Source organism: Cibotium barometz, chromosome 32 (assembly GCF_041138505.1).
Source record: "Cibotium barometz isolate CiBa-2024 chromosome 32, ASM4113850v1, whole genome shotgun sequence".
Lineage (NCBI taxonomy): Eukaryota > Viridiplantae > Streptophyta > Polypodiopsida > Cyatheales > Cibotiaceae > Cibotium > Cibotium barometz.
In genome coordinates, this window is record NC_141077.1 from 19,589,905 (window position 1) to 19,616,605 (window position 26,701).

General features: G+C 44.5%; 1 protein-coding gene across 2 annotated transcripts in view; it reads left to right on the forward strand.

Annotated features, from left to right (window-relative positions):
• The window catches only part of LOC147619906 (autophagy-related protein 8C-like), a 56,258-nt gene extending 31,784 nt beyond the window's left edge, over positions 1-24,474 (forward strand). For both annotated transcript variants that reach the window (XM_086825761.1, XM_086825762.1), the window contains 3 exons: positions 23,680-23,732; positions 23,841-23,959; positions 24,177-24,474. In XM_086825761.1, coding sequence (XP_086681887.1) covers positions 23,680-23,732; positions 23,841-23,959; positions 24,177-24,271 — 267 coding nt within the window. In that variant the 3' untranslated portion in view covers positions 24,272-24,474. The remainder of the gene's footprint in view (positions 1-23,679; positions 23,733-23,840; positions 23,960-24,176) is intronic.
• Positions 24,475-26,701: the final 2,227 nt, after the last annotated feature.

A 26,701-nucleotide genomic window follows, 5' to 3' on the forward strand; every position in this document is an offset into this window, starting at 1 on the left:
GTGACCTGTTTATAAGATGAACGGCTGTCATATATATGCAACAGCCAGAGGGTTATGCAGTAAATGGAAAGGAGAAGCTTGTATGCAAGCTGAAAAAGAGTCTTTATGGGCTCAAACAGGCACCAAGGGAATGGTATCATAAATTTGATACATTCATGAAATCTCAGGATTTCAGGAGAAGTGACATAGATCATTGCTTATACACCAAGAAAGCTTTGGATGGCAGTCTCTTGATCCTCATCTTGTATGTTGATGATATGTTGATTGCCGGGAAATCTCGTAAAGAGATGGATGCCTTGAAGAAGAGGCTGCATCAAACCTTTGATATGAAGGATTTGGGTGATGCAAATCACATTTTGGGTATGCGGATACTTCGGGACAGAAATCAGCATGTGTTGTATTTGTCTCAGAAGGAATACATTGGCAAAGTTTTGCAGAGGTTCAATATGGACGGGGGGAAGAAGACTAGTACTCCTTTGCCTCCATATGTGAAACTCAGTGCTATGGACAGCCCACAGTCAGATAGTGGCAAGGCTGATATGGCCAAGATTCCGTATGCTTCAGCTTGTGGCAGTCTCATGTATGCCATGGTTGCTACTAGGCCGGACATTGCATTTGCAGTGGGAGTGGTTTCTAGATACATGGCCAACCCTGGCAAGAAGCATTGGGAAGCAGTGAAAGGTGTCGTGAGATACCTGAAGGGCACACAGGATATGTGCATTTGCTTTGGCAAACAGGATGCATTAGTGCATGGTTATACGGATTCGGATTATGCCGGTCATCCAGATAACTGGAAGTCTACTACCGGTTATGTGTTTACATTCACAGGAGGTGCTTTGTCATGGATATCCAGGATGCAGAAGTGCATAGCCTTATCTACTACAGAGGCCGAGTATATTGCAGCCCCCACAGAGGCTTGCAAGGAGGCATTATGGCTATCTCGGTTAGTGGTTGATTTGGGTTATACAGGGGATATTCCATTGTTGCATTGTGACAGTCAGAGTGCCATCCAGTTGGTAAAGAACCCTGTCTTTCATGCAAAGACCAAGCATGTGGATGTGAAGTATCATTTCATCAGAGAGGTGATAGAGAACAAGCAAATTCAGCTTGTTAAGATTCATACGGATGACAACCCGGCTGATCTGTTGACAAAGAGTTTGCCTCCGGAGCGGTTTGCTCATTGCAGACACTTGATTGGCATTGGATGAGGCCAGTTTCAGCCTTGATATGGCCTTGTATATTATCATGTACATGTTGATTTTTTCTTTTCCTTCATTTAAGGGCACTTTGCCTTTAAGTGGGAGGTTGTTGGGGTAAAGGCATTATGCCCACCCTTATAGTGTGTACAAGCCCATAAGTTATAGTACATAGTACACTTAGTACTTTTAATGTACTAAGTGCACTATGTGTACTAGTGTAATATACATGTGTGATAGGGGAGTCACACACTCATTCCCATGAGTTGACTTATCCCCACAACTCTCTCTCTCTCTCTCTCTCTCTCTCTCTCTCCCTTCTCTCTGTGTACGTCTCCCACATGAACTCTCACCCTAATTCTTCTTCTCCCATTCAAAGAGCAGTATGCCCATGATGAGGTTTTGGCAGGGTGTATGATCAGATGTCCGAGGGTCAGCGGCATGAGCATTATACTCTCAGAGATGGATTTTTATTGATGCATGGCAGACTGTGTGTTACCAGGCCATTGCGAGTCAAGGTTATGATTGAAAGTCATGCTCCACCGTATGCAGGTCATAGAGGTATTGACGCCACGGTAAAAGCAGTGGAGACTTTCTTTTATTGGCCAACCTTGAGAAGAGATGTTGATGCCTTTGTGAGGAGGCAATGCATCGTATGTCAGAAGGTAAAGTTTGACCGTCAAAAGACACCAGGGTTATTACAGCCTTTACCTATTCCAGATAGACCTTGGGAGAGCATTGCCATGGATTTTATATTTGATCTTCCACGGACACAAACGGGCAATGATGGCATTTGGACTATCATATGTAGGTTCAGTAAGCAGGCTCACTTCATTCCCGTGCGTAAGACGATCAAAGTGGATCATATGGTGAAGTTGTTTATGGCGAACATCTTCAAGTATCATGGCTTGCCTACGTCTATCATTAGTGACCGTGATCCACGGATAAAGAGTTTGTTCTGGAGAGGGTTGTTTGACAACTCTCAAGTTTTCATCGTCATTTCATCCACAAACAGATGGTCAGTCAAAAGAGGCTAACTCTACAGTGTTGGATCTTCTTAAGTGTTATGTGTCAGAGCACAAGCAACAATGGGAAAAATATCTTTCTTTGGTGGAGTTTGCATATAACAACACTGTACATACCTCGACAGGCAAGGCGTCTTTTGAGATTGTGGAAGGAGGGAAAAAAGTACCACCCATTTTGCATACAAAGGATAAGATCTTTGAGGCTGATCAGTATGTGGAGAGTATGGATGAAGCTTATAGGAGAGTTAAGTTGGCACTCCAGAAAACCCAGCAGAAGCAAAAGAAAGCCACAGACCGTCATAGACGTAATTTAGAGTTTGCATTGGGTGATTGGGTTCTTTGGCGCTTTGAAAAGGCTAGACTCAAGAAGATGAAGGGAAAAGAGCGCTTATACCCTAAGTTGAGCATGCGTTAATATGGGCCTTTTCAGGTATTGGAAAAGATTGGTGAGGTAGCCTATCGTTTGAAGCTACCAGATCACTGGAGGATTCACAATGCTTTTCACGTGAGTCTCCTTAGACCTTTCCGTGGGGATGTGCCTGAGGATGTATCCGATGAGGCTCAGCCGGAAGTTGAGGAACTTGATGAGGTTCTTATTCCAGAGCAGATACTGGCACATAAGGAAAGAAAGGTACGAGGTAAAGTTTCCCGTCGCTATCTTGTAAAGTTCAAGAACTATTCACCGATGGATGCGAAGTGGATGGAGGAAGGTGACTTAACAGATTCATCGCAGGTTTTGCAGCTTTATCTCGATGCCTTTGAGTTAGAGCCGACTCTTGTTGTGGCTCATTCAGGTTCAGCAGAGCATGGGTCTGGAGCATTGCTTGATGCTCAAGAGGGGGGTAGCACCTCAACTCCCTTGAAACAGACAGGTTCAGATGACATCTAGAGGTCGCTTGGTGCAGTTTTTATCTCACCCGAAGGTAATGCTGGCTAACAGTACATCTGTTTATGGGACTTCTATGATATATGTGTACTAGTCACATGGGATATTGTGGTTGTGTATGGTTCACAGTGGTATACAACTTGGACAATTACTACGCCATTTGTTTGCAGTGAATGTTGATACATGTGCATGGCTTAGAGAGATTGGGACGCTGATCTTGCCACATTGTATATTTCACTTTGGATATTTTGCTGTATCACCAGAATGCAATCGAGGACGCTTGCCATTTTTCAAGAGGGGGGTATGTCATGGCCCTGTGAAAATGGAACAGCACAAGTGTGGGCATGGTGGTTGCTGAGTCAAAATATTAAATGATTCACATGTGGGGTGCCCGGACAGAGATAATGATGTGTGGACATCCCTAGGTGTGAAGGGGGGAACTAGAACATTAATATTTTAATGTTATATGTGTGGTTGCCCCTAGGCCTTAGTGGCCCCTAGGGAACTTTAATAATTATTAAAGTTGGGGTCCTAGGACAAGTTTGGGGAGGAGAGGAGAAGCAACGTGGGACTACTGTTTTGCTGTTTTCTGCTGCTGATTTTCTGTGCAAACCTACTAGTCCAGCCCACGTGTGCAGGCCGTACAGAGTTGTACGACTGCAAGTACAGTACGGCTGCTGCAGATTTGCTTTGCTGGTACAGGCGGCGTTGACAAAGGTTGAGCAGGTACAGGCGGCGCTGTGGGTGCTGCTGAGGCTGTACTGCAGGTACAACTGTACGGACAGCAGGTACAGTTATCTGTACGATTGCTGATAGGTGGCTGTGTTGCAGGTACAGAACTGTACCATCAGGTACAGTCGGATACAGCAGGTGCACCAGTAAACTGAGGCGACAGTAGTACTGTCCGTATAGTTCTGTACGGACAGATTCAGTCAGGTGTGCAGAGGTTGTACGGACAGGTACATCATCCTCAGTTGCACACAAAGTTTTTCCAGGAGTTTGGTTGGTGCAGAGAACAAGTGATTGCAAGGGAAAGAGTACTGATAGTCGTTGTCAAGTGTAGACTGGTACAAACTGTTCCCCGGGTGCAGGATCATGCACTGACTTGGTAAGCTCTGAACTTGTTCATCCGTCTTTCTTTCCATTGGCTTATGTCTGTTGCAGATTTGTTCTTTCTGGCCCCTTGTGAGAGGAGGGGTATGGCAGATTGAAAAGGGTGGAAACAGAGATTGGGACAGTGAATGTATGTTTGTGCTGAGATGTTGAATCATGTGCATGAGATATGCCAGATGTATGCTCATGGCTGCCCTGCTAAATGGTCTTGGCTGATCAGAGGGAGGCACAGAGTGTTGCTTTGAGACACAGATCTGTGTGTGTGAATCCTTTGTGCTAAGAGGTATTGTGGGCTGTCAGATTGGACATACAGGTGTATTCTCTTGGTTGATTTTGTTGTACTCAGCCTTACATATTTTTGAAATTGAATAAAGAAATACCGCAAGGGGCACCAAGCTTTGGGGCCAACAGGTGTCGTTTGATTTTCAGATTTGGGGCACTCTAGCTCCAATCATTTATGTTTTCATATCTAGACTACAAGTGGAAGGGTAACTGCTAGTCCTCCGCACTTTGGTTTCTACTAGAGGCCGGTTTCACCCTCTATTGGGCACTGATGACGTTAGTGGGGATGTTGTAGTATCTAGTCCATACTATGCATAATGGAGTTGATAGTTATATAGTCTTGTGGGTTGACTACCATGAGTATATAACATGCACGTTCTTAAAAGGTGAATTTGGGCACGTTCTTGGATTCATCTACGTATATATGGACAGCCATTGGGCACTTGCTATTGCCATGTGGCATTGGGTATTGTATCTCAGCTTTATGGGCCTATGATTGAGCCATATTGGCTTATAGGCAGCTTTATTGGTCTATGATTCACCCATATGGGCTTATGGACAGCTTTATGGACTTATGATTCAGCTATATGGGTTTATGGACAGCTATGTGGGCTATTGGATAAGCTATGTTGGCCGGTATCCACACGCAATATATATATTCTTGGCATTTTCATGGGGCTTTTTGATGATAGCATGTGTATATGAATTACTCATGGTTCTATGTGAATAAATGTGGTGTGTGTGCTTCCCCAAAGCTTGTACATGATATTTTTCTCTTTGGGTAATAAAATACTCTAGGGAGGGGGGGGGTTGGCCCACCGGCCTCTAGGTGGTGTCAGATGTTGCGCATGTCTCTTTGGCAATTTTGTAGAATTAAGTGGCTTACATTTAAGGTTGTGGCCAATTTAAGTCTTTAATTGCATTAATGGTCAAGTGTTTGTGAAACCTCTTTTGTCCCACTTAGAGTTACACAAGCCAGCCATGGCAGTTGTGCTTAGGAGAGCTCAACAAGTTGGATGACACTTTTGCTCACAGCCTGGTTGTATAGCAATGTCGTGGCAGCCTGAAACTTGTGTAGTAGTGTCAAATGCAAACGGTGGGGCAGCGTGTAAACAGTCGAACAGCAATCAAGAAAGCGGGCAGTTTGGCGCAAATAAAAAAGCAAGGCAGCTGGGTGCATAAGAAAAAGCAAGGGTGGGCTTGTACATTTAGTGGTGTGGAGATGGTTTTTTATAAAAAAAGCATGTTGACTTTTTCTTGTGCTAAAAGAGGGGGGATTTTATTTTAAGCCTTAACTTTTTAGAAAAGCACAAAATTAAAGCAAGCTAAAAAAAAACACTCTACACACTATAAATTCAGTCTAGTCCTTCCTATTTGCTACTTGCAAGCTTTATATGCTTGATGTACGCCTTCGCTACGCCCCTCGCCCACGTTTGCATACCTTGCTTCATCCCTCTCATCCACCCTTGTATCCTCTCTTTAATCTTTCGCTTCCTTACCATGGAGGACCAAACAACCACTACCACTACCACTACCGAAAGTCCACAAGTTAATACCCAACTTCGAAGGTAATGATCCCACACAGAGTCCTTTCACGGTCGGGCACCAGGTATGGCTGCAGAAGGTCTTAATACTTTGCAAGCTGCCATCATTGCCATGACCAATTGTCTCGCCACACTTGAAATGATGTTACAGGCTTTGTGTAGGCTCATTGGTCCTAAAACCAATTACAGCTTCAAGCTGTGCCTTTTTTTGGAGAGAAAAAGGAGTGCAAGGACGCTATAGTCGGAAACAGTTGGACTAGTGGACGACTTACTTTGACTCGATTGGTGTGGCTGATGATTGAATGATTTCTCAAGTACAGATGTTCTTAAAGAACAAAGCTTATATCATGTGGCATGATTTTCAGGCCAAGCTCATGACGTGGCAAGGAGTTTGTGGATGCTTTTCGCAAGCAATTTGCTACAATAGGCCCGATAGCAACCTATTGGAAACTACAAGATTTAAGCATGTTGGGGAAGCATGTTGAACGACTTCACTACTTAAGTAGTGTAGTGTAAAGTGAAGCCTTTCGACGCCATGGCGATGTTTACGCATGGGTTAGATCCAGACTACAAGTTAGAGCTCTCCAAGAATGGAGCCAAGACTTTGGAGGATGTTATTAAATTTTTCCAACACTATGATAATATCCATGGTCACAACTCTCAAGCGCATTCTGCAAACCCTAGCATCGATTTGGCAATGAAAAGCGATCCCACGGTGAAACTAAAAGCTAATGGGAGTGCATTGCACAAAAACATAGCAAATTGATAACCGACTATTTGGAAGTTGGTTCTCGTGCTCCAAAAAAGTATCATTCGACAGTTGGAGTGAGTGGAGTGATTCATGGATGGTTAGAAACCGTACTTGCAAGCATATGTCTGCTTTGTGATCTTGCAAGCGCCATTCATGTTGCTATGATTGTTGAGATGCAAGAGTTTCAAGTTAGGGACTCAGCAAGGGTGGGTAGTTCAAGGCCAAGGACGATAAGGACAAGCCCAGTGGGGAGCCTGGGTACTTCTTGTTGTCACACCAATCCAAAGGTCGGGCAGAGTTTCTTTTGTGACTTCACCGATGATATTGGGAAGGTGTCACCAATTGGCCGACCATTTGGTCCATCTCCAGTTTTTGTGTCTCGTTCACTTGAGGCGAGGCCAGTGTCTCATGTGAAGAGGCCAGTATTTTGCTGACATGGACGGGGGCCAGACAGGTGCCACCCGTGTGTTAGCAGGATGGTGTCGTATGGACGGGAGCCAGACTGGTGCCACCCGTGTATGACTTGCACTGTGTTCGACCCATGGGATTGTCACACCATGGAAGAGCCCGTATTCGTGCCGTGTCTTACCTATAGGACTGTCACTCCATAGGGAGACTTGTGCCTGGAACTGTGTCTTACCTATGGGATTGTCACTCCATAGGAAGACCAGGATTTTATGTTTTACATCGTGCCATTTTTGTGCCGACAGATATTTTGTACTTGTTCCATGAACGGGAGATATGTCCATGATACTATTTGCACATGCACACATGTTTTGCATGTTTGAAACTGTTTTCGCATGACTTGTATTTTTGTGTTTGCCTGCTTGACGTGTTACTTACTGAGCGGGGACGCCTGCACAGGTGGTAAGTATATTGCACATGTTTTAATATTTCATATTTTAACCTTTGTTTTATAAGGTCATTTGTTCACACTCACTTAAAAGTGGGCACCATCTTTGGGCACCCACTTAGGGGCCAAGGTGGGGATCCCCACTTAAGTGAGTGTGTGGGGGTGGGTGCATGGTCACCTACCCACACTCCCAAAGAGCTGGCCGCCCACATGCAAGCGTGGGGAGCCAGCTAGCACATTTTGTTTTACTCCTCCTCCAACCTCAATAAAAGAAGCCGGCTACCCCCTTTGAAAGATACGAGTTTGGTGCGCCTCCATCACCCTGCGCTCCATCGCTTACCGACGGCGGAGCAAATTCAAAGGCGGCTGTGCTACTGCTGCATACAGCCGGCGCATGCTCTCAAGTGGTGCTATTTTCCTCCATCGCTGCTGGCGGCTGTACATGCTACAGGTGGCTGCGCATGCTCTCCTACAGGCGGCTGTACCTCCAGCAAATGCAGACTGCAGGCGATTCCTATCATCCGGCTGCACTTCAGTACCCTTTGCAGGCGGTGTAATTCCTACTGCTGTGGGCTGCGCTGGTTGTACAGTGGGCTGCCCACCACACAAGCAGGCAGCTGCGTAGACTGCAGCCAGGTACCATATCTCCTACAGGCCTACAGGCGCTGCTTCTTCCACTATAGCCTGGCAACCATGCAGGCTGTGTGTCACCTCCATACAGCAGCTACTTCTCTCGACATACTGTGCCTTGATGTTTTTCTCAAGTAACTGCGTATTGACACCATGATATTGGATTTCCTTCTGCCATCCACAAGTAAGTGAATTTTCAGATTTAAATAAAGTACTTTGTGTTAAATCTGATAAGGGATTCACCCCCCCACGGTAACACCCGTTCGGTGCCGGGTAGTCCAAGCTCTATTGGCGAACCTAAGTCCAAAGGTGCTGAGATCGGGAGAGCCAGGCGTTAGTACGAGAGCGCCTGTTTGTGCGTGGTCTCGGAAGTTGGAACACCAGTGAGGCGCTCTCCGCGGAGTCCAGTGAAAGCACAGGACCGTAGAGACTCGACCACGCTAGTGGTCGTTCTGCTTCGAACTTCTACTTCAAACGTCGACTACGAATCTATTTGTTTGGTACTGTATTCATATGTACATGGACATCATCTGGTTCTTGGAACCCATGGAGCATTGTATTTGTTAAATACTCCCAATAAATATATCATATATTGAGGGGGGGGGGGTCGGCCCGTTCCGGCCCCAGTGCTGGTGTCCATCTTTCCATTTCATTTCATTTCAAGTTGTATTAAGTTGTCCATTTCAAATTGTGGTTTTAAAGTTGTGCTATTACGCGTGTGGGTGTAAACCGGCCTCCAGAAAACCAAAGGGCGGTGGAACAAACATTTGCACATAAAACACTTCAACACCATTGAGGACCTAGAAAAGGAAAACAAACAGGGGGAGCTAGAGGCTCCTGCAAATAGTACACGGACACCGATTGGCCCCAAATCGCAGTGGCGCCCCTTGCGGTATTTCTTTAATTGATTATAAGAGTTTTGATTACAATATAAGGCTGGGAATTCAGCCGTCCCAGTAGAACTCCTGAAGCCTGCAAAGAACCTGCATCTGGCTTCTTGTCCACACGGCATCCACAAACAAGTCCAGCCATTGTTCATATCAAAAGACTCTCTCACATTGAATCTGCATACAGAAGCTTTCTCCCATGATCAAGGCTGCCACAATCATCCATAGCCTCTCACACTATGACAGCATCACACCCTGACACATCCAGTGCTCATGTATCACAACACAGACTCCCAAACTGTCTCTCAAAAGAGAACTCGCATCACAGCACAGTATACCATACAGTTGACACACCTGTACAAACCCTCTCTACCTTCCAAGGGTACTATCCATCTCTGTCATGGATTCCCTGTCCCTTGTCCTATCAGTAGCAAGGCTGTACCAAACATGTGTCCACTCCTGTACCTTCTGCCTGCATGTGACCTATCTCCTGGAGAAACCCAAAAACATGTCTCTTCGAGAAAACCTACGACCTGTTTCCACATGAAACCCTTAGGCCTGTTTCCCTTTGAAACTTCTGTCCTGTTTCCATACATCTAGTTACCTGTTCCCTCATGAAACATCTGGCAACATAGAGATGCTCATAACTGTAGGTCCCACTGTTCCTTTCTAGCAAGAGAAAAACAATCTGCTCCATGAGCACGCAGCCATGCGAGCTTGCTTCACTCCCATGCCAAGAAACATAACCAAATAACCTGTACTTGCAGCCAAAAACCCAAGCACATAGCTGAATTTGCAACCAAACAAAAACAGCCCATAAATTGTCCTGTTTCCATCCTCTGAACTGCCAAACCCTTCCTCTCACAAAGGGCTAGAGAGAACCACTCTAGAACAGTCTTGAGCCAGTGAAAAGAGAGACTCCGAAAGACATCACCTGCAGTCCCACTTGCTCACAAAGAAAGAGAGACTTACAGTCTTTATGTCGCTTTCCACAAGGAAGAAAAGACTCGAGGAAAAGCCCGGAATTGTCTTGTCCTCTTGTCTTGCAGCCGGAAGAGGGAGAATACTTGTGAGAGAACCTGCTGTCCAGCCTTGTGTTCCCTTCTCACAACTCACACTTCCCAACTGACAACCATCTTCTTGCCAAAAGCAAAGGAGAGAGGAAGAAAAGAAAGAACCTGCAGGCACCTGTGTACTCTGCAGCACAGCAGCCAGCTTATCCTCCAAAAAGCCAAAGAGAGAGAAGAAAAAGGATCTGTGTTTCTGTCCTATTGTGCAACACACCAGCCAGTAGCTTCCCTCTTCAAGAATCAGTTCAGAGCCTGAATTCAGCTGCGCCTGCATACACAACAGCTTTGCCTGCTTGCAACTCTCTCCAAAAAAACAAGAGAAAGCTGAAGCGCAGCCCTGCAGCCTGCCTGTTTTCAGAAAAGCTCTCCACGCCAGCAGCCTGTATGCGCCTTGTTTCCAGAAAAGCTCTCCTCTCTCATGCGCTGCCCGCCAGCCTTCCTCAGTGAAGAAGCACACCACTCAACAAGAGTTAGGCGCCTCCCTTGCCTGGCAGCCCCTCCTTTTTCCTAAAAAGCACACGTGGCCCCCCAAAATAGCATAAGGGCCACGTTTTTCTTTAATGAAGGGCTTTTTAAATGATTTTAAAGGTTTTTAAACCTTCAAAGCTAAAATTCCTTTGTCCCCTTTCACACATGGGGTTATCCACACATGGGCTTCCATCTTCACTCACACCTGATGCCATTTCACACTGTCCACCATGTCCCCGTGCACATCTGCATCTTGTCCAGAGAAAAACACAGGGTCATGACAGTGGGTGTCCAACAGAGTCTTCCCACTTGACGGGATCGGTTTCAGAAGGGTAGCTGGAAGAATCCGAAGAAGGAGAATGATAAGGGCAAGGAGAAGAGCAAGAAGAATGCTAGCGGCAAAGGCATTGCATCTTTTTTGCACCAGCCCCCCCCTCCCCCCGGTGGCCCTCCTCCCTCCAAAAAAAGGGCCCAAAAAAGGTGCCATAGCCACGCTTCTCTTTAACCTGCTTTGCTAGGATCTTGGGCCACTGGATTGATTCATGGACAATTGACTCTTTGATGGAGAAGCATTAGATAATATTTTCAGGGAAAGTTTGGTTGAGCAGTTGATGCCTACAGTGGGTGGACACCGATGGAGTGGTCTTTGTTGGGTGTTGGACTCACACACTCACACACACAAACCTGCACATTAGGGTTAGGTGCAAGGTTGAGAAGCTCACACACAGAAATGAGAGAGAGAGAGAGTGAGCCAAAAGTGTGGTATCCACAAAATGCAAGTCAACTCTTGCATGTGTGCCACATCCATATAATATAGAAGTACAAAATATTATGTGTCCTTTCACACTTGATGTCCAAGGGGAAAAACCACATGGGAAAAAGTGCCCTTGGTTAAGCCCTGTTCACACATAGCACTACCATAAGCGAGCATATGCCTACAAATCCCCCTTGTAGTGGAAGTGTGAACCTGTACAAGGTAGCAGATCACTCTCTGTATGAGAGTAAGCCCAAAGCTTTGCGGAAAGCTTCAAACTTTTCTCGAGATAAAGCCTTTGTGAATAGATCTGCAACATTATCCTGTGTAGGGCAATAAGATAAACTGATCTCCCTTGCATGTAGCCTCTCTCTGACATAGTGATAATGAATCTCTATGTGCTTGGTACGTGCATGAAATACTGGATTTCGTGCCACGGCCATAGCACTCTGGCTATCAGTGAGAATGGTGGTGGGTGTCTGCTGACACTCACGAAGATCAGCCAATAGTCTCCTCAACCATACACAATCTACTGTAGCTGTAAAGACTGCCCTGTACTCAGCCTCACAAGTAGATGTAGCAACAGTGGGTTGCTTTTTACTCAACCAAGATATGCATGAGCTGCCAAGAAAAAAACAATTCCCACTGGTGGATTGCCTGGTATCGTAATCACCAGCCCAATCTGAATCACTGTATGCATAAAGCTGCAAGCTGCCTCCCCTGGGATAGAACAAACCAAGATCCAGGGTACCCTTAAGATATCGAAAAATGCGTTTGACTGCTTGCCAATGCTTTGTGCCTGGGCTGTGCATGAATTTGCTCAACAAAGACACCCCAAAAGATATGTCTGGCCTCGTGTTACACAAGTAAATGAGGCATCCCACTGCCTGGCTATAAAGGCCAGCCTCAAAAGGCTCTCCAATATCATGCATAGTAAGCCGTACACCTGGTTCTACCGGAGTAGAAATGGGCTTACATTCATCCATGTGAAACCTTTTTAGCAAACTTTTTATGTACTTAGTTTGCTGCATAACAATGCCATCATCTGTATGCATAAACTGTATGCCGAGATAGTAGTGTAAAGGCCCAAATCTGACATATCAAATTCAGCTTTCAAATCAGCTTTGAAATCTGAAATTTGTGCTTTGCTTGTACCTGTAATGAGCATGTCATCTACATACAAGATGACTATGAGAATATCGGCATCGGTTTTCTTCACATACAATGTGCTTTCAGCTGAACTATTCTCAAAACCTTGGCTGGTTAGATGAGCATGTATCTTATCATACCAAGCTCTTGGAGCTTGTTTTAACCCATACAATGCTTTGTGCAACCTGCATACTTTATGTTCCTCACCAGGAACTACAAAACCAATGGGCTGATTTACATATACTTCCTCCTATAAATCCCCATTTAAGAATGCAGTTTTGATATCCAATTGATGCACTTTCCATCCTTTATGGGCAGCCAATGCAATCACAGATCTTATTGTGGTCATTCTCGAAGTAGGAGCAAAAGTCTCTTCATAATCTATTCCCTTTTTCTGGGAGTAGCCTTTAGCCACAAGTCTTGCTTTGTACCTGTCAATAGTACCATCAGACTTTCTTTTGACTTTGTACACCCACTTTGTGCCAATTACATGCTTGCCTTTAGGCAATTCCACAAGATCCCATGTATTATTCTTCATGATAGAAGAAATTTCAGCTTGCATAGCTTGCAACCAATGCTCATTCTCATGTGCTTCTTCATAAGAAGAAGGCTCTTCTGAATCAAAGAGACCACCCATTGCGAATGCAGACTCCTCACGATGTACATTCAAGGCATGGCCCTTGTTCTACCTGTGAGTGGAGCTGCAAGTTTGCTTTCTTGCAAAGTTTTCAGCAACCATCTTGGCACTGACTTGGTTGTGTCTATGGCTGTTTGCTCTTCCCTGACAAGATCTTCCACTTCTTCCACAGAAGGGGGCTGAATGGCTGGCTGGTCCACATGTTCTACATGTGGATTTTCTTGTGTAGGGGCGCTGGCTGATCTGAATCCCCCCTAATTGCAATGGGTAAAAGTCCATCAAACATGTCCTGTATGCCTGTATCATTGCTTTTATACAAGCTGACCATGGGCTGTTCTGAATTTTCAGCAAATACGACATCTCTACTCACAAAAATCCTTCGTGTAGTTGGATTATAAAGACGGTATCCTTTGCTTTCATTGCTGTAGCCCACAAAAATGCATTTAATTGCTTTGTCATCAAGCTTTGTTCGGAGTTGTTCTGGCACATGTGCATATGCCAAACACCCAAATGTACGCATATAATCCACTGTTGGCTTTCGGCTATACCAAGCCTCAAATGGTGTTATGGTTTTCAAAGCTTTTGTTGGACACCTGTTCAACACATGAGTTGCACACATTATAGCTTCCATCCAGAATTTGTGAGGCAACTTTTGTGCTTTCACCATGCATCTTGCCATCTCCATGAGAGATCTATTTTTCCTCTCAGCTACACCATTCTGCTGCGGTGTATAAGGCACAGTACATTGGTGTTTGATGCCCTTTTGAAGCATATAATCTTTGAATGCATTTGACATGTATTCTCCACCTCTATCTGAGCGAAGTGTTTGGACTTTACATGCACACATATTTTCAGCCATTGCTACAAAGTGTCGAAAGCATGTAAACACATCTTCTTTTGCTTTCAAAGGGTAAGCCCAAGCAAACCTGGAGTAGTCATCAATGAATGTGACGAAGTAAAGATGCCCCCCTATGGATGGTGTCCGCATTGGACCACATACATCACTATGTATGAGCTGTAATTTATTTTCAGCTCTAACAGCTCCATCTTTGGGGAATGGTTTTCGTTGCATCTTTCCCAAAATACACCCCTCACATACATGTCTTGGTGGAGACTCAAGAGGCGGCATATTATCAACCATATGATGCTTCTGCAAAAGCATCAAACTCTGAAAATTTACATGCCCAAAACGAGCATGCCATAGCTCTGCATCATGCATAGCAGGAGTGTGGGCAGCCACTGTATTTGCATCATAAGTGCGCTTGTCATAGCTGTCCAGCTTATACAAGCCTTTGTATCGTGTTCCAGAAGTGACTATTTCATAACCCTTTGATGGGTCTTTTACGAAACACTTTCCATCTTCAAATTCAACCTTTAAACCTTGGTCGTTTATGGCTGAGACGGAGAGCAGATTTTTCTTTATCCCTGGAACATACAATACATTTTTCATACATATATTGGCCCCATTGGCTGCAATAAGTATGACATTACCAATTCCCTTTACTGGATATGTGGTATGATCTGCACATGATATAGTGCGGCCATTTGAAGCATAAACCAAGTGCTGAAATACATCTTTGCATGAAGTGATGTGGCTCGAAGCACCACTATCAAAATACCATGATGCATTCTGTCTGTCAGATGCAATGCAAGACATATCAGTGTCTGAAGCACCTGGTGTGTCACTAGTGCATGTGACCAAAAAAGTGTACTCTTCCTGGATTACATTAGCTGATTGCTGTGCTTTGTCATCCGAAGAGTCTGCTACTGCATTGCCTGCTTCTTTCTTTTTCTCTTTTGCAATCCTTTTCCTACATTCACTGATGTAGTGTCCAGGCTTATGGCAGTAGTGACATTTGCCCTTCTTTTTGGGCTTGTTTGCATCCCCTTTGTCAGACTTTTCACCACTAGAAGAGGGCTGTCCATGACCAGCCTTGCTAGACTGTTGTCCCCCATGCTTAAAGCTCTTTGCTTTACCCTTATCCTTGGCTGTAAATGCCTTTTCTCCACCACGGTTGCTCGATATGTTTGCTCTTGTTTGCTCTTCCTGCAAGAGTAAACCCACGAGCTCTTCAAAAGTGACGGGATCACCACCTCCTCTCATCGAGAGGTTGAGAGAGGTGTGAAAGCCCAAGTAGGAAGGCGGTAAAGAATGAAGAGTGTTGGTGACCATCTGTCTGTCTGGGATAACCTCATCAATGTTGAGCAATTGTTCCTGCAAATCTTTCACTTTGGTGAGATGATCCGCCATAGAGTCACCCTCATCCATAGAAAGAAGATCCAATTGCCTCTTCAAGTAGGCAACTCTTGCCTCGTTGCGTACCTGATACATTGCTTCCAATGTGTCCCATGCAAGCTTCGATGTCTTGCACGAACGAATGTGCGGAATAATAGTCCTTTTCACTGAAAGGGCTATCAATGACATGGCCTGTGCATCTCTAGAGTCCCATCTCTTCTGCTCTTGTGTGGGAGCAGGATCTACATCAGGAGCTCTTTGAGCACCTCCCCTTTGAGGCGTGGCTGGTTGAATGGTATGTGGGCGTGTGTCATCACCACACACGATGCCCCAAAGCCCTTTGGCTACCAGCAAATTACGAATCATAAAACTCCAAAGGGAGTAGTTAGATCCATCCAGCTTGTCCTCCTGGGTGAGCACACCAAATACATCCGTAGCATTCTGTGCCATGTCAACAAAGTATAACTGCAAGCAAACCAAGCACCAATGTGCACTGCCAGGCAACCAAATGTCCTGCGCAAATGTATGCCTGCAAACCAAAGCAAGTGTAAACCTGCACCAAATTGTCCAATTACACTCAATGTGTATACATACGCGACAAATCGCAGCTGTAATGCTCAATTACATGCTCCAATCAGAAAATCCCCAATTTTTATGCACTCCAATCGCTTCAATGTGCATCTAATTTGCCAATTTCCTCAAAAGCCCCAAATTTCTGCAAATGTATGAGCTTCAATTTGCCAATTTTGACCTCAATTTTAAAAACCCCCAAATTTTTGCAAATAAGAGGTTCAATCTGCTGATTTTGACCTCAATTTCAAAAACCCCCAAATTTCATCTGCAATTTCATTGTCTGCAAAATCGGCATATGACCTGTGCACTGCAATGGCTGCAGATTTTGTATTTGGGTTTGATAAAAAATTTTGACAGAGAAATACCTTCAGGCTTGCAGAGTGTAGGCTGGGAGCACAAGGAGGCAGCTGGACGGCGGATGGCTTTGGGCAGCCAACGGGGAGCTGAGCTGAAGCTTACGGAGCTGATGGGCGTTGGTGTCGGGCGAGTCAGAAGCGGAGGACTGCTGAGCGCTGGAGTCGGGTGCTGGAGAGCTGGAGTCGCTTGCAAGCAGTCGAATGCAAATGTTGGAGCTGGTTTGCAGGTGTTGTGCAGGTGTCGTGCAGGCAGAACGGTGGAAGCAGCACGGCGTTGATGGTGACGAGGCCCAGCCGTTAAGGCTGGTGCGAACAGCGCTTAGGCGACAAGGCGCTTCAGACGCAGGCTCCCATGCTGGTGTCGGGCGAACAGGTCCGAAGCGGGAACCGCTGTAGTCGCTGGCGGGAGCGAGCCGGAACGGAACGTCGAGTAGGGACGGACGTGAACAGGACGGAGGGGCAACGCCGTGTGCACGGAACACACCGTTGGAGTAGCACCGAAACGGAACGATGCTGACGACGGGCTGGAAAGTGGGGCGAGACGCCGGAACCGCAGGACCGTCACGTCGGCCAGCGACTGTGTGACGGAGGCCGAACGGGACGGGAGCCGGGGCGCGTTGGGACGGCTAGTCTGCAGTCGTCGACGGAACGGGACGGCGTTGCGTCCGTTGGAGTAGCACCGGCTGGAACGGGGCAGCTGTAGCGCTGACGGAGCTGGCCGGCGCCGGCTGTAGAGGAAGCGCCACCTGTGAGGCTGGGCGGAGGTGGTGGGCTCCCCAGTAGTGCCGCCCGTCTCTGGCGGCCGGACGGTGGAGCAACTGGACGGAACCGACGGACGGAAACACAACGGCGACGGAACCTGACGGACGGAAAAACGCAGGCGACGGAATATGGCAGCCTGCGGACGGAATTTCACAGAAATTTTTCCAGCAGCAGTTCTCCAAGGCCAGCTCCCAGCTCCCAGCTCTGATACCAAATGTTGGGTGTTGGACTCACACACTCACACACACAGACCTGCACATTAGGGTTAGGTGCAAGGTTGAGAAGCTCACACACAGAAATGAGAGAGAGAGAGAGTGAGCCAAAAGTGTGGTATCCACAAAATGCAAGTCAACTCTTGCATGTGTGCCACATCCATATAATATAGAAGTACAAAATATTATATGTTAGAGTGTCCTTTCACACTTGATGTCCAAGGGGAAAAACCACATGGGAAAAAGTGCCCTTGCTTAAGCCCTGTTCACACATAGCACTACCATAAGCGAGCATATGCCTACAGTCTTGGTATTAGGCGTAAGTGTGCCACCGGATGAGTAGCACAAAGCTCAGTCAGTGGATGATGGAGGATTTGTCAAATCTCCAAAGGATCTCCGCGTAGAACGTTCTTGGTACGAGACTCGAAACTTGCAAACAAACAAACAAACAAGAAGGGGATGCAAGCCTGACTCACCTCCCAACCATGACATCCGTGGGCAAGCCCACAGACTTGGCTGTCCCCACCGAGCCACGAGCTGAGCTAACTAGACGGACGAACCGACCAATCTCTACCTCGTGACGTCTCATACTGCCACGAAACTACCCTCGCGGGCCTTGAGATTGCTGTCGGCCTAGGCTGCATGAAGCAAGTGCACGTCTGCACTAGATCCAGGCTCCTTGACATCTATGATTTCTTGAGGAGGAACTAACTGGTCTGTTCCACCCAGTACTTCCTTAAGTCTACTGACATGAAATACAGGATGAACTTTCACATGAGAAGGCAAATCCAATTCATATGCAACTGAACCAATCCGTCGTGTAATACGAAATGGTCCACAATATCTAGGGGATAATTTCGGAGATGGACCTGTCCGTAAAGTCTCGGAATCTTTCGGAACTCGCAAATACACCATCGTTCCTTTAGAGAACTCTCTGGGTGAACGATGTCTATTAGAATAAATTCTGTCTCGGTCTTGAGCACTTCTAATAGATTCTTTTGCGAGTTGTAACATTTCTTGTATATCTTGCAAAAAATTATGTGCTGCATCATGCTGAAGTCCTGAGAATCCTACTGTAACAGGTGATCCAGGTTGAAAACCATACATAAGCATGAAAGGACTAAAACCTGTACTCGTATGCTTAGTACTGCTATATGCAAATTCTAACATAGGAAGATAATCCTCCCATGAACTCTGTCTTTTGGATAGATATGCCCGAAGCATATCCTCCAAAATATGATTCACTCTTTTAGCCTGGCCATCAGATTGAGGATGATCTGAGGAACTAAAATTAAAAGTTGTTTTCAACTTCTCAAAAACAAGTTTCCAAAAATCACTCGTAAACTTAGAGTCCCTATCACTGACTATGTCCTGCGGTAACTTGTATAGTCTAAACAATTGCTCGATAAACTGACGTGCTAATTGCGTAGCTGTAATAGTCTTCTGGGTCGGTAAAAATCTAGCCATTTTTGTCGAGCGATCTACCACAACCCAAATAGAATCGTGGCCTTGATGTGTTCTTGGTAATCCGGTAATAAAATCTATGGAAATACTTTTCCGTTTATTACCTGGGATTTACAAAGGATGCAACAACCCAGCATGTCTAAAGCGTTTAGCTTTATTGTTTGACAAACTTGACACTTGAGAACATAATCTTCTACATACCCTTTCATCTTTGGCCAATAAAAAGTGTGTTTCACTAACGATAGCGTCTTGTGTACCCCAGGGTGTCCAGCAAAAGGGGTGTCGTGACATTCCTTAAGAATCTTGGACCGAATGTTCGGGATCTGTGGTACACAAATTTTGTCATTACAAAATAGTAAACCATTCCGAATCATCCATTGGTCTCCTGCAGCCTGAATGGTAGGCTGTTCAGTCATCGAGTCTTGGTCAATCAATGAGCTCCCGTCTTGGATCTTCTGTCAAAATGGACCAAAATAACTATCAGTCCTGCAAAGCCCTCTCAATGACTGAAATAAGTCAGTAGAAATCTCGGTGAACGACAAAGTATTCACCTCTGTAATTCGACTAAGCGCATCTGCAACACTATTCATGGACCCTTTCCGATAACGAATCTCAAAATCAAAATCTACTTAGCCCAACGAGCTTTCCTTCCTCTCAAATCATCCACATCACACACATACTTGATTGACTGATGATCAGTCAATACCACAAACTTGGAGGCTTGGCCAACGAGATAGAGTGTCGTCTAGCTTTTTACTTTCAAAAGCAACAGGTCTACCATCTTGAAATAGAGCAGCCCCGATGGCATAGTCACTGGCATCAGTTTCAAGAACATAAGGCCGACTAGGATCGGGTATTGCTAAGATAGGTGCTTCCTTGACTTTATCTTTCAAAAGTCTGAAGGCCATATCCAAATCGTTATTCCAAGTGATAGGCTGATTTGACTTACGTCCACGACCTTTTAACAAGTCGGTCATCGGTAGTGTGAGCTGAGAGTACTCCCGCACAGATTTTCGAAGAAAAACAACAAAACCGAGAAAAGAACGAAGTTGTTTCACTGTTCTTGGTATAGGCCAGTCCAGAACCTTCTGAACTCGGTCATAGTCAATGCTCAATCCATCTCTAGTGATCTTGTGTCCCAAGTAAATGAGGTCTGTCATAAAAAACTCACATTTACTTAATTTAGCATATGGTCGATTCTGTCTTAAAATAGGATAAGACAATCGTGAGGTGTCTAACATGATCCTCAAGAGTACGACTATATATCAAAATATCATCCAAGAATACCACCACAAATTTTCCCAAATGTTCACGAAAAAGATCGTTCATCATTTGCTGGAAAGTTGTTGGAGCATTGGTTAATCCAAAAGGTAATACGAGAAACTCGTAATGGCCATACCTAGTCCGAAAGGCGGTTCTTTCGACATGCCTTTCATGAATACGTATCTAGTGATAGCTAGTACGTAAATCTATCTTCGTGAAATATTTCGCTCTTGCTAACCAGTCAATCAGGTCATCTGATCTAGGGAGAGGATAACGGTTCTTAATTGTCAGCTTGTTCAATCTCTTGTAATCTATACACATTCTCTAGGTGTTGTCCTTCTTTCTCCTAGGCAACACAGGTGCACCCCAAGGTGATTTACTTGGACAGATCTGGCCCATCCTCAAATAATCTTTGAGTTGTTTAGCCAACTCATCTTCCTCAGCTTGGCTCATCCTATAAGGTGGAATATTGACAGGATGAGCACCAGGAATCAAGTCAATACGATGATCTACTGTCCTTTCAGGTGGTAAACCCGATGGCAGTTCCTTAGGAAATACATCTTAAAACGAATCAAGTATCTTCTGTAATTCTTTGCTTTCAAATACACTTAATTTATTGACATCCATAGAAGGTATGAGAAACGAAGAAAGTGGAATCAATACACAATGGAAAGCAGTATACAAAGAAGAATCCATTATATTTCCAAAATCAATTGTATTTACAAGAGGTCTTTGAGAGGGATGTACACAATCACCTAAGATACTATACTTGGTGTTCCTATGCTGAAAAGAAAAAATATGACTAGACCAATCTGTCTGAACTTGAAGAGTCTTAAACCACTCAATCCCTAGTAACAAGTCTACATGTTCTAGGTGCATAATATAGCTGAATTGGTAGCATCTCCACCTTTCGATCCCATACTTGCCGACCCGCAGGTAGGCGTACCTCATAGGTATGATCGCTGGGTGACGTATCAAGACTCAATTTCTGCACAAGTTTGTAGTTAACAAAGTTGTGTGAGCTGCCAGGGTCTAGAAGAATGTGGATTCTATGGCCATTCATTTCTCCATAAACTCGGAGAAGATCGTGTAAGCCAAAAAGGGGTTTTTATATAATCTTCCCCAAAAGCAACTTGAGTTTTTGCTTTTGTGTGTTTTATATATATATATATATTCTGTTTTCTTAAAAAAAAAACCTTTAAACCTTAGGGGGGGGGGTCTTTAAACTCTTTAAAAAAAAAGTTTAATCTAAAAAAAATGAAAGCAGCCCAAATCGACGTTCGATTGCTTTTATTGTTTTTTTTCTCTCCCCTCCTGGATTAGCGCCGCCGGCCTGTCTACTGCCGTCGCCTGACTTGTTGTCGGCGCATGCCTTGCTGCCGGGTGTCCATGGCTGTCTGCGCCAGCCTGTGCCTGGGCTTGGTCACCTGCGCACGGCAGCCTGCGTAGGCCGGGGCGCCTGCCTGCGTAGGCCTGGCATGGGCGCCTGCCTTCGTAGGCCTGGGCGCCTGCGTAGGCTTGGCTGCCTTTACGCCTGCGCCTACAACAAGTGGCAGTACCACTGGACCCGGCCAACATACACAACCAGCACTCGACGTTGCATATCTAGCAATCGCTTCTCTCGCTCTCTCTCTCTTTCTCTTACAACAATAGTCGACTGGCTTTTTGTTCTCTCTCTTCCAACTGTTCATGCGGCTGCAAAAAAGGAATCTAGCCTTCTTCTTGCTAAACAAATCAACCCTTCTAGACCACCTTCTCCATCATCACGGGTCTCTTCGATGGAAAAAACAACATACTATCTGAAAAACAGCAGCATGCGTAAACAAAACAGCAAGCTTCTTGAACACATACCTTTCTTCGACCTCATCTTCTCTACCTACCGACTTGCTTGTTCACGAGGCACGCTCTGATACCACTGTCAAATCCCCAAAGGATCTCCTCGTAGAACGTTCCTGGTACGAGACTCGAAACCTGCAAACAAACAAACAAACAAGAAGGGGATGCAGGCCTGACTCACCTCCCAAGCATGACAGCCGTGGGCAAGCCCACAGACTTGGCTGTCCCCACTGAGCCACAAGCTGAGCTAACTAGATGGACGAACCGACCAATCTCTACCTCGTGACGTCCCATACCGACACGAAGCTACTCTCGCGGGCCTTGAGACTGTTGCTGGCCTCGGCTGCATGAAGCAGGTGCACGTCTGCACTAGATCCAGGCTCCAGACCATAGAGCTCTCACAAATCACACGAGACTCTATATGGCTAATGACTAACCTTGGCCACCCTTTTATAGGCTCTTGGCCGGTCATCGGGGGTCCACACTTGGGTGCCCGCCTATCCATTCTTGGGTGCGCGCCCGTTAGTCTATCCCTAACTCAGCTCGTCAATCAACCTGCCCAGTTCCAAGCTTCCCCAAACCTCAAAGCTAGTCTTGTGTGCGTGTAGGACACGGTAGATACACACTGTGCACATGACAGGATTACAGGAAGTGCTGGTGATGGAGTAGGTTGTTTTGCATGAGTACAAGAGAGGTTCTCGCTTGAAGTAGCTCCATTATCTTGTCAAGTTAAAAGGCTACCCAATCCAATGGGCTGTTTCGTTTGATGAGGATCAGTTCAGGGATGACTCATGAGTCTCAACCGTTGTTGAGAGCTTATCAAGAGGCCATGCAGCTGAGGACAGCTGTGATGCAAGTGGTGGGGGGAGTGTGACACATCATCATCAAAGGTAGGGCATGACCAGGTTGGATAGGCCCCCTTGGACGGCCCCCGGGCAGCAGTGCAGTGTAACTCAGCAGCCTTGGACCCAGAGTTGCGCAGGAGACAAGGTCGGCAGGCAGCCAAGGGACCAGTCGGGCAGCTGGTCAGGTACAGTCAGACAAGGGCCGATTTTGTAGAGGGCATTTGGACTCCTTGTCCCCCTTCTTGTAATTTTGAGTTTACCAAGCCAAAGCGCAAGGCAGAAAGCAGCTGTGAAAATCTGGAGTTGATATGCAGACATCATTGGTCTGACTGTCATGTTCATCCTGCTTTTGGATGTCACATGGACGTGCCATACAAGGACTTGAGGTCAGACATTGTACATTTTGTGAACCCTCATTTAGGGACGAGTCGTCAGTGTACCGCCAGGTTGGTCAAAGTTGTCATGCTAAGTCCTGAAGTCCTATGGTGATGGTCCTGCATGCATATAGTCTTGTATGGATCTCTCTTGTTTCTTGATTGGGAGAAGAATTGCTAAGTTGGAATTCAACCATTGCCCTAAGTTTTGGGTAGTATCTTGTTTCTGAAGTTGAAGTAGGAGGAATTTGATCCTAAGTTGTGTGGTTGCTCCTGAATTGGGACAAGAAAGTTTGCTTGTGAGTTGGGGTAAATTTTGCTTCTACAATTCTTCTTGAGACGGTTTGAGTTTACTGTTGCTTGACTTTGGCGAAGAACCCAAAAAGCAAGCAAGAGCTTTGTTTACTGGAGAAACTATATAAAAGGACATGCCAAGGTGAGTTTTCGGAGGATTCAGAGCTGGACAGAAGGGCAACAGTAGCCTGGTTTGAGATCCTTTTACTTTTGTTACAGGTAATTGTTGAAAAAGCTGAAAGAAGTGACATTCCAGACATAGACAAAAAGAAGTAAGCTTTCTTCTTTTAAACTTCTATGGTAATATGGATATTTTGAGGTTCTATGCATCTTGAATGGGCAGTGTATTTGTGATTTTATGTGGATACTTCCCTGTCCAGGTACCTGGTTCCTGCGGATCTTACTGTTGGCCAATTTGTGTATGTAATACGCAAGAGGATTAAGCTAAATGCAGAGAAGGCTATTTTCATCTTTGTTGACAATGTGCTACCTCCAACCGGTAAGGGTAACCTTTGTTTATCTTGCCTCCACACTTGCCATTGCATTTTTCCTTTACCTCCCTCTTTTAAATGCAACAAGGGGCATCTCTATGGAGCATTGAAAGATAGCTAGCTGACTTGATTATTCTTATATCATGATTTCGAGAAACTTAATATTTTATGTTACTAAGAGTAACTACATCAAGTTTATAATTGTGTCCCATCTCTCAAATGCAGCTGCAATCATGTCTGCTATCTATGACGAGCATAAAGATGAAGATGGGTTTCTGTATGTCACCTACAGTGGAGAGAACACGTTTGGGATCTCGTGAAGTGCTTCATTAGACAGAAAGTACAGTAGTGTTAATGTTTGGATGAAAGATGTGGGACTTAACAATATGCAAGTCCGATTTTATAAGCCTTTGTATATAAAGTTTTTATATATTAAGACATAATTGAGTCTTGTCCCTGTAAAAATGTAGTTGCAATTTCGCTTTAACATGGGTTTTTCTCCCTCTAAATTTTCTTAAGAAATCATATTGTTGTATGTGTGCATGATAGTATGTGTGAAAACTACGGTTTTGTCGGAGGTGTCTGCATGGTGCCGTTATACCGAGGATATGGCATACGCAGCACTGAAGATTTGTGGCAAAGGTAATAGAGTATGCGTACCAATTATCGATGTGGCATGAAACTGAGATATTGGTATGTGATGTCAGTACATCTGTGGCATTAACCATCAGTATGTACGGGGTAGGATGGTTGTAGGGCCATGTGATTGTTCATGTTGTGGGGCCTAAGAGAATCTCATAGCTTTAGTACTTCAGTATTGAAGGCTTAAGAGGCCAAGAAGTATCAGTGAGCTGAAGAGTCGAGGGAGGCTCGAGAAAGTAGAAACCTGCCAGGCTAGCTTGAGATTGAGACACAAGAAGTGCTGGAGGATGGTGAAGGTCTGGATTGTGCTACCATTGTTGGATGCAGTTAACAATTGCATTGGGAAAATATTGATCTCCCAGCAGCAGTTGGTTCTTGCTTTACCTAAGCTCCAACAACTACCACATATATGCTCGTCTTGGCCGGGATGAGAAGCTTGGGCTTCTAGTACCTTAATTGGGGCTCCAACTTGTGAGTACCACATCTCTGCTTGTCAAGAAGGGTCATGCCACTTTGGCTGATTTGTAAACTAAGGTAGGCTCGATCATATGATGGCTGCTGCCAGGTCACCCCCTCTGTAGTGTGAGGCCTAGCCCAGCTCTCCCTCTTGGGCACACCGTCCTCATGAGAGATTGGGTGTCTTCCACTTGGGATCCAGATAGATATTCCTTGAAACCAGGGGGGTCTTAGCAATTCTTTTTTAGCATTGGAAGGGTTCACGTTTAATAAATCAAAGTTCATTTCTATAAGTTAGTAGCAGAATTTTTAACTTTTGCGAGTGTTGGTGAATGGAACAAGGAGGTCTATTAACTCCCTAATTAAATGCTTTTATTGGTGAAACGTAGGAGACTCGAGCAAGGATCCATCCATGATGGCCTCCCATGATCCAACCACCACCACCCTATCACTTGGTCTACACAAACCGAACACTTAATCATAGAGGGAGAATCTCTTCATAAGCTTGTAAGAATAAACAATACCATCTAAAACTAAACATTAAATTGTCATATAAAAAATATAATCATCGATGGAATCAAATCATTTCTAACGTAATTATAAACTTTAAACTTTTAGCCATCTAACCAAGTTTACATGCTAAAAAAAATCAATAATCAAATATGAAATATGATTTCCTACATCATGCTTATAATAAAAAAATTTCACAACTACAAACTAGTCTTAATTTAGTGGAGATTAATGGGTTAAATACCTAATTAAAACATGCATAATCATAAATTTAATCAACCAAAAACTCAGCCTAATTGACCCACTTAATCACACTTCGTAAATCAAAATTTAGCCCTACCTACACTTAAGCACACCCTTTTAACATCATTGATAATTACATAATTGGGTAATAACAATTAAGTAAAATCACGAGGGTGATTAACGCTCCCATGCCCTTGATAAAAAGATTGGCTAATTAGGATAATGTGATACTAATGACCACATCATCCCACAAGAGAATCACAATCTCTACCATAATCTCTAGCATGCTCTCCCCTTATATCTCCTCATGCTCTTAGCTTATTTAATATTTAATTAATCAATTGTCTTTTTGTCCATTTAAACCATCTAATGCTATGTAAGAATAAACAATACCATCCAAACCTAAATATTAAACAATCATATCAAAACTATAGCCATCAATGGAATCAAATAATTTCTAACATAATTATAAACTAACTTTCAAACATCTAACCAAGTTTACATGTTAAAAAAAATCACTAATCATATGAATTTCTATATCATGCGTATAATTAAAATTTCACAATTACAAACTCGTCTTAATTCAATTGGAGATTAATTAATTACTCATTAATTAATTTAATTGTTGAGTAAATTCCCAATTAAAACATACACAATCATAAATTTAATCAATAAAAAACTCATCCTTAATTAACCCACTTAATCACACAACTTTCCAAATCAATTTTTAGCCCTACCTACACTTCAGCACACCCTCTTAACATCAATAATTACATAGTTGGCCAATAATAGTTAAGTAAAATCATGAGGGTGATGAACTCCCCCATGTGCTTGATACAAAGCTTGGCTAATTAGAATAATTTAACACTAATGACAACATCCCACATGATGAGAATCAT